The 10,207-nt window shown below is 52.3% G+C and overlaps 2 protein-coding genes across 6 annotated transcripts in view; one reads left to right on the plus strand and one right to left on the minus strand.

The window, feature by feature from the left end:
* LOC108555351 (uncharacterized protein KIAA0930 homolog) overlaps positions 1 to 1,061 on the minus strand; it is a 6,707-nt gene extending 5,646 nt beyond the window's left edge. For both annotated transcript variants that reach the window (XM_017910959.1, XM_017910958.1), the window contains exon 1: positions 616 to 1,061. In XM_017910959.1, coding sequence (XP_017766448.1) covers positions 616 to 736 — 121 coding nt within the window. In that variant the 5' untranslated portion in view covers positions 737 to 1,061. The remainder of the gene's footprint in view (positions 1 to 615) is intronic.
* Positions 1,062 to 1,869: 808 nt separating this feature from the next.
* fat-spondin (extracellular matrix protein f-spondin) lies at positions 1,870 to 9,076 on the plus strand. 4 transcript variants are annotated; one of them, XM_017910991.1, is made up of 12 exons: positions 1,870 to 2,023; positions 5,063 to 5,251; positions 5,432 to 5,616; positions 5,869 to 6,060; positions 6,477 to 6,763; positions 6,889 to 7,292; positions 7,376 to 7,547; positions 7,671 to 7,917; positions 8,047 to 8,230; positions 8,300 to 8,463; positions 8,531 to 8,695; positions 8,772 to 9,076. In XM_017910991.1, the coding sequence occupies exons 2-12, from the start codon at positions 5,071 to 5,073 to the stop codon at positions 8,850 to 8,852; spliced, it is 2,262 nt and encodes a 753-aa protein (XP_017766480.1). In that variant the 5' UTR covers positions 1,870 to 2,023; positions 5,063 to 5,070; the 3' UTR covers positions 8,853 to 9,076. The 4 variants fall into 4 exon arrangements, with proteins under 4 accessions (XP_017766480.1, XP_017766483.1, XP_017766481.1 ...); XM_017910994.1 differs by having other exon boundaries at positions 1,898 to 2,023; positions 5,033 to 5,251; XM_017910992.1 differs by lacking the exon at positions 1,870 to 2,023 and adding an exon at positions 3,035 to 3,247 and having other exon boundaries at positions 5,033 to 5,251.
* The last annotated feature ends 1,131 nt before the right edge of the window (positions 9,077 to 10,207 follow it).

A 10,207-nucleotide genomic window follows, 5' to 3' on the forward strand; every position in this document is an offset into this window, starting at 1 on the left:
CAAAAGTAGTCGCTCGAGTGGGAGAGTATACACGCAGAGATGGAAAGCACATCGTTGACCCGAAACGCAATTTCCAACGGGACACAAAAGACAACGCGGATGACTGCCAGGTGCGTGAATCAACGAGGCGTTTGTTGTGACCACGCTCCTCCTCCCGATGTTTTCGACCTCGCCGCGCCGCCTGATTAAACATGCATGCTTATTCAAATGTATTCACCGCAATCGTCTTTTCCTGCTAAATTAAGTACGGCGATACGAGACGTATCGCAACGGCGAATACGAAAACGAACGCGAACACGGGCGTATATATACACAGGGGACCAAAGGGAGAAAGAGAAAAAGGAAGCAGAGTTGCCGAAAATAGAGCATAAAATTCGCCAAGCATGCACGCAAAACGGTTTCGCTCGTTTTCCCCTTCACGCACTGGCATCGATCGCGCGGAATCACCCTCGTCTGCCAGAGGCTGCCAAACAAAGCCACCGGTCCCTCCAAGAACACACCCTCGTCGCGTGCACTCGCTCCCCCAACGTCGCTACTATACTCGAAACCGACTAAACGTCTGGAAAGGACTCGAGGCCTCTAGACGAGGTACTCGACTAAAACTCGTGTACGAACCATCCTTCAGCATCTGCCGGAGCTCCTTGGTCCTCTGGAAGTTGATCTCCTCGAGAAGCTGCTCCAGCATGGTCGCTGGCCTGGCGAGGCCTGACGACGAGCTGCCCGCCAGAGTGGCCATGCCCAGCCCTCGTGCTTCTCGCCGCGATTCCTCCTCGGTTTCCAGCTGTCGCCACGATCACGCACAGAGCACCGCGTCGCGACGCGCGCCTTCCGTCGAATCACGACCGGCCGAGAGACGACGCGGTCGCGTAGAAACCGAACGGGACGACAGAGGTCATCGCGATCCAGCCGAGATCGGCATCGCGGCTCCCTCGGTTACATCCACGCTTCTGCCGCGGGTCTTCTCGACCACGGCATGCCGGCACGCTTCTACCACCCCGTGGGAACACTCTTCGCCGATGATCACGATCACTGCTGTCCTACCGCTGCTGCTGCTGCTGCTCCTCGCTACTCCGCCACAAGCCACGAGTTTACGCTTCTACGACATACACAGCCAGCGAATCCGATGACTCGCCTCGTACCAGAGACGCTCGATAACTCCGCGCATGCGCACCACCGCGACGCTCGCTCGCGCCAGCGACGCGCTCTTTTCGAACGCTCTCTCGCGCCGATCCACGCGCGGCTCACATCTCGTTCACGACAAACGAAATTTATCTTTTCTCTCGGACATTTCTCGCTTGGCTACCTTCGACCGGGTAGATAGCCGCGTTTACAAACGTCGAATTAGATTACCGTGGAATTCAAGGGCGAGGGTAGTTAAAAAGGGTGGGATTTCGACCCGGAGAAAAGAAAACATCGAGGAATGGCGGGTGTCTATCTGGCTGTCGTTATCTCTGGCACGAAGCTGTTTCCAGGGAGATACGACGACCCAAAACTGACCTCGTGACTCGAGATAGCGGCTCTAGATCGGCGGCTACTGTGCACCGCGCTGCCAACTCGTTGCTTCGGGGGGAACGAGACTCGCGGTCTCCATTTTCCCCCCGTTTTTTGATTTTCTCTTCGATCTCGGAAATTTCTCCGAAGATTTAATTCGCGCACCTCTCGACGACGTTGATCGCGTTAGTGATCGGATTTCTCGATCTAAGAAAAATATTTAAAGCGGAATGTTAGGAGCGAGTAAAAGCAACGTTGGCGGGATTCGTATGGACGGATTGGAGGGAAAGGCGAGCGATCGAGGTTCTAGGGAAAGAGATAGTTTTCTAACCTCCGCTGCTGACTTTCCTGATCCGCGATACCGGCCGTCCGGTTCGTCATCTCGTTTAGTCGTGCCCGATCGTTCTCCCGTCTTGCTCAACGTCTCGGTTGCTCCGCTGTGTTCGTCGCGATTCCGACTTCTTGCTGCCTGTTCGCGCGAAGGAAAATCGCGTAATCGTGTCGACGAGTTTCGCGTGCAGTGGCGTAGCAGGTGCGCGATCTCACGATTACCTTTATCTTCCCGACCACTTCGAGTTTACACCTCGGTTGCCACGCGTTTGTATCCACTTCGAATCTCCTTTCATCGGTCCGGTACTGATCTCTCGTCCTCTTCGAACGTCTATCGTCGATTCTATACAAATTTCGTCGTCTCGAGGGTTAAGAAAGCAGGGTGAAGCTGTGACGAGTAGGCTTTAGCGTTACGAAACTGCCGCGGGGCAGGACGCAGGGCGAGCGTGTCCGTGCCGATCTTTTACGCGTGCAGCGTTAAGTAATAGGCTCCTGGTGAAATGTAAACCGCTTCGAATTTGGCCGCGAGCGAAACACCCCGAAGCGGTGGAATCGCGAGCGCGCGTGAAAGGGCGAGCCTCATAAAAGAAGCAGCGTCTCGTTTCGTTCCGGCACTTGGACCGTTCTAATTCGCCTGGACGAGGCGAGTTCATCGTCTGCAACCTGGCTAGGTGCTTGGGAATCTTCGCGCGGCAGTGCGAGCAAGTTCGCCAGGAGTAGTTCCGTCGTGTAATTTCGGCCGGAAGTGCACGGCAGAGTGTTGGGTAAATTGTCTCGGACAACTGGCGCCTGGGTACAGTGATTCGACCGTTCCAAGCGGTCGTTGATCGATCGCAGGACTCGTTTGCCACGAGATGAGTAGACGATTTACGTTTTCCACGCCTTACGTGCCACCGCGGATACGTCTTTGTTGACTCGTTTCGCGTGCTCCTGCGAGTACAACACCCTTACACTCGCTTATCTCCTCGTTGCTATATTTTGCGCACTGACGAAAGCTTGTCGGGTAAACACGATCGCTTGCGCAATCGTGAATTTAGTTGCCGATAACTAAACGGGACGGCTCGGTGGAACAGGTCGGTGGAATCGCTTGGCCGATTTCTCCTTCCGAAAATTTCTTTTTACTTATCTCCAGGCGCTCCGCGTTACGTGCCACGGTGACCTCACGGCGACTATTATTTTTAATTGCGAACTAGCGTCTGACTCACGCGAAATCAGCCAGGGGCGTGAAACCGCGAGCTCGCGATGGCTGCCGAGAGTTCGTCGACGTTACGCGTCGATAGCGTTCTTTTCGCGCATCGTCCAGTCGCGACTTCGCGATTCGTCGCTAATTACCATCGTGCTTGCAGTGAAACCGCGCGAGAAAAAGTTGCCGATACTCGCTGGTACGCGTTGCACGAGGTGGTACAGTAGGGGGCTCGGAAGATCGGTAAGTTGGCCTAATCGGACACGCGAACTTTCTTAGTTGCCCGAACGTTTAGCGTCCCCGACTGCGAGGAAGAAAACGATCCGCACTTGCCCGTAGGCCGTCCCGATTGGCTTCTTCTGCGCTTCCCATAGAGCACGCGAATCCATCGAACTTTCGCGCACGTCTCGACGACCTTCTCGAACGTTGATGATCCACGTTAACGATTCATTCGAGTTCCTAGCGAAAAATTGACGCGGACTCGTGCAAGGACAGAGTGGTCGTAAATCAAGCCAAGTCGCCAGCTAGCCATTGCCCCCCGCGCCAACGCTCATTATCGCTGCACACTTTCCCCCCACTCGAGCTACTCCGATCTAATTGCACTCGTATTCTTCCAAGTTCCCCTATTCCGCGATGCCCGCGGTAAAATTTTCTCTTTCCAAACACTCGGCCGATTTTTACCTCCCGCGAACTCCAGTCCCCATAGTACACTCGCCCCATAGCAGCAGCACTCGATCGGTTTCCGGTCGCCAAACGCGATGTCCCTGTTTCTGCGATCCGCGACGAGTCCAGCGTTCTAGAAACCTACACCTACATGTCGAGAGTGCCTCGATCTCGAGAGCCGGTTCCAACTCCCGACCCACTTCTCAGACACGCTCGCGCGTAATCCGATGCATCTCTAGTCCTCGGCTCGATCATTAGCCGCCTGCTCATTGTGCCCGCCTCGATCTCTCGAGCACGCGCGTGTTCCTTCCACGAGATTCGGCCCAGTCCTTGTCTCCCTGCCCCCTGTAATCCGCTAATCAGCACCTGTGCCTTCGGTTTTCCGACGATCGCTGGAAAACGACCGTTCCACGCACGCCATCTGCATCCTGCTCACGCACCCGAGCCTCGGGCCTCCCGTGATCGCGTTACGCGTGTACACACGCTCTCGGCGATGATCGTTCGGTAGCACGAGGCAACGATCGCGTGTCGAGGATGTTTAGAAGGATCTAGGACGTTTATGGTCGTAGCATACGATTACCTAGCTTCTCATGGCAGATCTAAATGGTCTAAAAAGATCTACGACAGGGGATATTCCGCTCTCTAGTTTCGAAAACGCCTGGAGAAGGTTTCGAGAACGCGCGCTCTTTCGGTATCCTGATCTGCGGGGGATCGTTGGATCTGGTTAGGATCGTCGACATCCGAGATCATTTATCACCGGTCATTCTCGCGCTCGATCGTAACTCGCGTCGCAGTTTCTCGTCATGGCCGGCTACAACGATCTGACGTCTCGTAACTCGGCGTCTTACGTCACGCCGCGAAGGCGCGCGAGAGACGAGCGACGCGTGTCGCAAGCGGATCAACCACCGGTGAAACCTCTCGATCGAGAGGGCCACGGGATCGAGGATACGTTCGAAGAGGGAACTAACGAGTCGGCGCGAACGACTCGCTTTCGATTCCTCGTTCGAAATCAATGGGAACAGTCGCGATGGTGGGGACTCGCGATAACTCGACCTGACGGAGTTATTGTCGAATTGTTGGCAGAGATACGATCGTTGGTTTGGTTATGAAATCGATGGTTAACGCGCAGTTTCGACGACAAAGTTCGCGATGCGACCCCGTGATCTCGTTCGATCCCACTTTTGCGGGGTTAGATAAGGATTCAGGCGAAGATGACTCGTTTCACCGTTTTTCAGTTCGCCGACTGGAGTTGCTCGATCGAAGCGTAAATTATTTAGCGGCGCCGTGTTCGCGGGAATAATTACCGGTTAATTAATCTCGTTACCGAACGAGCGAGGCAATTTGACTGCAATTTGTATTTGACAGAATCGATCCGAAGCGCATCGATCATTTCAGACTGCAGCATGTTGTTCCTGACCGTGACAGCATGTCTGGTGATCGCGGTGCAGGCCGGATGCCCTATGAGACCGACCGCGGAACAAACTTCCGCTTCGAGGACCACGGGCGACGGTGGCTATAGGATACTCGTTAGCGGGAAGGCCGACAAATATATTCCCAACGCTGTTTACACGATCAGTTTGCAAGGTAACGACGTTTACCCCGTGTTTGCAGGCATCCCTTTCAAAGATCGCGATATTTACAGCGCACGCCCGTGCGATTTAACTCGCTTGGCCGTGCAGCCAAGCTCTCTTGTTTAATCAGCTACACCTTTCGCAAGGTAAATAATCTTCCGGCGTTTCACGAAAAGGAGAATATCGGTTACAGGCTCGAGGACGCACGAGAGGCTGCAGCAGTTCACGCGGTTCACGCTGTCGGTGCAGTCCCAACACGCACCGAATAATCCCGCCGCACGAGTAGGATACTTCCAGCTCTTCCCCGACTCCTTGACGACCTTCAACGAGGACTGCGTCAATACCATCACGGAAGCTTCCGATTATCCCAAGTCCGAGGTGAATTCTTCTCGACAGAGACCTATTTCTCGCCCTCCCCCCCCCTTTCCCTTTTTCCAGATTTAAGCGTCTCGTAACTAGGTTTATAACGTTGATATACACGCGAAAATGCACGGAGGCAGATAACGGATAAATTTCTGGCCGCTGGCCACCGGCCAACCGTCGGTGATGTTTGATTCCACCGCGTTATCGTGGCCAGAGCCCGCGAGTTTCCGCAACGAGACAGTATAAAACGTTCTTACTTTGGCGTAGGTCCAAGCGATGTGGAGGGCACCGACGTCAGGATCAGGATGCGTTGTCTTTACAGCCATGGTGCTGGAGAATAACGTGCGTTGGTATGCCGAGGATGGCGGCCTAACCAAGACCTTCTGCGAAATGGCCACAGACGAGGCCGAGACCTTGCAGGAGGACAAGTGCTGTGCCTGCGACGAGGCGAAATACTCGGTGAGTCGGTGCAGTGTTTGCTAGACGCGTTCACGCGATCGAAACGCTCTCGCCAGAGTCAAATACGAGGATCGAAATACGCTAGACGCGAGGAGAGTCGAATAAAAAGCATCGAGTTTCGCGAAGTTTCACTGTCAGATGGAATTTCGGTATGCTGAATATTTACGAACAAAGTTGAATCGCATTTCGATGAGAAAGTGAAAGAGATCGTGATGGGAAAAGAACGAAATTCGGTGAATTTCGGTCGAAGCGACGCCATAAGCTATTGCGCTGTAAACTGTCAAGCGTCGACCTCCCACAGGCTGCTCGATATTTCTAGGGCAGACAACTTCGTAAAAGTCGATGCGTGGCGTGGTTGATAAAAGCCGGGTAGCGATATCGGCAATTTCTCAGCGAATCCCACCTCTTTGTTCCAGCTGGTAATGGAAGGAATCTGGTCGAACGTGACCCATCCGAAGGACTTTCCGTTCTCCGTTTGGTTGACCCATTTCAGCGACGTGATCGGCGCCTCTCATGTACCTAGCTTCTCCTTCTGGGGTAAGGACCACGTCGCCACCGATGGCTTCCGGCAGTTGGCCGAGTGGGGCTCCGCGTCCGGCGTGGAGGCCGAGCTCAGAGCTAACTCTAATCAATTAAGAACGCTCGTCAAAGCTGCTGGATTGTGGTACCCCAACGTAAACAAAAACACCACTACCAGTTTCAGGTAATTGCTACTGTATCGCGTCTGCGATTGCCGTTACGCCACATTCCCGACGTATCCCGACTGCCGTGACAGAAAGGTAAGCACAGGTAGCCTCGAGCCTCGTATATTTTTCCGTTTCTCCGCAGAGTCGACAGGAAACACCCTCTGCTCTCCGTGGCTTCCATGCTGGGACCTTCTCCGGACTGGGTGGTCGGTGTGAGCAAACTGAACCTCTGCAGGAAAGACTGCACCTGGACGAAGAGCGAGATAATCGATCTGTACCCGTGGGACGCTGGCACTGACAATGGAATTTCATACATGTCGCCTAATTCTGAAACGAAACCACGAGAGAAGATGAAACCCATCACCACGTTGTATCCCGAAGATCCTAGATCACCGTTCTACGACCCGACCGGGAGACCCATGATGCCACTGGCCAGGCTGTATTTGAACAGGGAGAAGACCATTCCGCGAAGTTGCGACGATGACGCTATTCAGCAACAAGTCGCGCAGCTCGAGGTCGCCGAGAACACGGAGGACACCACCAGGCGTACGAAACAGCCGGAGTCTTCTTATTTCCTTCTCGGGTTTACGAAGATTCCGCGTTTAACGACGTTTCCTTGTTACTTACAGCCGAGTGTCAGACCACGGAGTACTCTGCCTGGACGAGCTGCTCGGTGACGTGTGGCAAGGGATTGAGGATGCGTAGCAGAACTTATCTGATGCCGCAGAAGGCAGAGATGCTGCATTGCAACCGACAGTTGGTTTCCAAGGAGATGTGCGTGGCGTCGATTCCAGAATGCCCGTGAGTGTATCGAAGAGATATCTAGCCGTGGAGACAACGCGTGCTTGCAGCAGACGTCGTTGCTCGTGACGCGCGGGTTGCCTGCAAGACGCTCGGGTAACACGGCGGAAAATCTGCTTCCAGGGGCGAAGAGGTTCCAGACGACGGTGGTTTGCTACCCAATAACAACGCCCTCTGCGATACCACCGATTGGAGCGAATGGAGCGAGTGTTCGTCCACGTGTGGCGCCGGGTTAAGGACGAGAACCAGGCGGTTTAGGGATCGCATGGGTCGTAAACAATGCTTTAACATACCGCTCATCGATAGAACGAAATGCATGGAAGCGCCCTGCCCGCCCGGCTTACAGGAACATATCGATCCTGCGTGCAAAGTATGCATCTTGTCGCAATCTTCCATCAGTCGACTACTCTTCGTCGCGCGCTTCCAGTGCATGGAAGCACTTAAACTTACGCGTTTAATCATGGATGCTCCGTGCATAAGCCGCAAAACCTTGTTCCAGGTGACGGATTGGTCGGATTGGTCTCCCTGCAGCGCTTCCTGCGGGAAAGGCGTGAAAATGAGAACCAGACTGTTGCTGGTAGAACCGTCGAAGCAGCAAGAATGTTCCTCCAAGATAGAAATGGTCCAGCAACGTCCTTGTTTGGAGCAGGCTGACTGTACGTTTGACATGGCGACTGCGAAAGGTAAGATTTCTGAGGATGTCAAAGAAGAAAGGTGAATGGAGAACGTTGGTCCATCGTTGTGTCTCACAGTGGTCTGCATGGAGGAAATCAACCCTGGCCCCTGCAGAGGCTACTTCCAGAGATGGGCATTCGTCCCGCAGAAGCTGATGTGCGTACCCTTCGGCTATGGTGGTTGTCGTGGTAACAGGAACAACTTCTTGACTCTCGAGGAGTGCAACAATACCTGTGCCATTGTGAGTACGGTATCTTTAGGCTCTGCGAAAGGAAAGACGTAAACGCCTTGGAGGAATTTATTTTCAGGTACGGGAGATCCTTAGCGGACAGTCCGTGGACGGAGGTGGCACCCCGGACGTCAAACCCATAGCTCCGGCACCTGTCCATTGTGTCGTGAGCAGTTGGTCACCATGGTCACCGTGCAGCGTGAATTGTGGTGCGGGTCGCGTTAGCAGTTATCGCACGATCGAGGTGAGAGGAACAAATTCGTGATGGAATAAGGATATACTTGACCCTGTTAACCGTGATTTCGATTCGATCTCCGCAGCAAGAACCACAGCACGGCGGAAACCCTTGTCCCAAGAAACTTCACAGACGCTCCAGGTGTCAGTTGGCTCCATGCGAGTAATACTTGGGAGAAGTTTCACTTTCGTACGATTATCGCTGGTGAGACGACGAACGAAAGATAAAACGGTGGGTTCAGCTTCACTCGAGCAAGCTTCGTTGTTCTGATTCGAGAAATTTGATAAAGGAAAGATCTTTCGGTCTTTCGAAATCGTAAATCCCCGAAACGGATTATAGCATTAGCTTTTATACGACATGGTGGGTATGAAATAAACCTATGTATCAGAATAAATGGTATTTTATTAATGGTCATTCGTGATCTTTCTACTCTCGGTTGAGTTAATCAAATACGCTGGGCTACGGTCGCAAACGAATGTAATCGAAAAGTGGAAATCGATCTCCCGTATTGCGTCGAAATGTTTCTTTTCTTCTTTTTCTCCTCTCTCATTTTGCTCCTCGTTCAACAAACTGTGCCAAGCGAAAGTTTCGCAACCGAAAGAGTCTTGAACGTACGATGGCTACAGGGGGAAACTTATGCGTCCAGAGTGGTTTGAAAGTTGCAAAAACAAGCACAGAAGCTCTTCCCGATATTAATTCTGTCCAATAATAGTCGCTTCTCCTGCCAAGCGTTTCTTCGTTTCTGGAACATCGATAATATCGAATGGTACCCTGACAGTTGCACGGACCCGTATAACTTTATCGAATCCCCGCAGTTTCGAAATACTTATAGACTTTAACTAAGCTTGAAGAAATCGGCGAAACGATAATACCGCGTAATGCCTAGTTCCAAGGTCACCCTACATTCCTCCATTCACATCCTCGATATATAGATCGCGTGTCTTCTATAAAATATCTGTGCTCTCGTGATGGATGCTGCGCTGTCGGAAACGATATTAATTTCGATCGTTAAAAAATTCCGCTAAATTCTATGATTCGTCTTCAAGGTATATTCCGTTACAATCTATTGTTTCAACCGGCTTAGGTCGTTAATAAAACTTGGTTGGTTCCGTTTTGCGTGTACTCTCGTTCCACTGTTATACTTTTCCCCGTGATATTCTCTTCTATTCTTTTCGTTTTATCCCTGTTTCTTTACAATGATAACCGCTCGCAAGATAACACTCACTACGACGTTTGCCAAGTGGACATCTAACTTTACATTTACAATAATAATCTCATAAATAATACACGTAGGCGGTATAGTATACTATTACGTACGGTCTGTCAGGCTCGCGAACTCGAACAGGACACGACGAGGATGAAATTCGAGCGAGGTCCTCGGACAACGAGATTCATTTTCGCGCCCCTGACAGCGGGTTCACATTAATTATAATTATTATCATACGTACACGTAATATCTAGGAAGTAGTACGGATCTTAATCTGTTTTAGGCCTCTACTCGACTACGCTACGGCTCGTTTT

Source organism: Eufriesea mexicana, unplaced genomic scaffold, assembly GCF_001483705.2.
Source record: "Eufriesea mexicana isolate 0111107269 unplaced genomic scaffold, ASM148370v2 scaffold107, whole genome shotgun sequence".
Lineage (NCBI taxonomy): Eukaryota > Metazoa > Arthropoda > Insecta > Hymenoptera > Apidae > Eufriesea > Eufriesea mexicana.

Coding starts and splice junctions, on each gene's coding strand:
- fat-spondin (XM_017910991.1), top strand. CDS start 5,071: ATGTTGTTCCTGACCGTGACAGCATGTCTGGTGATCGCGGTGCAGGCC. Junction 7,918..8,046: donor ATATCGATCCTGCGTGCAAA/GTATGCATCTTG, acceptor ACCTTGTTCCAG/GTGACGGATTGGTCGGATTG. Junction 8,231..8,299: donor TGACATGGCGACTGCGAAAG/GTAAGATTTCTG, acceptor TGTGTCTCACAG/TGGTCTGCATGGAGGAAATC.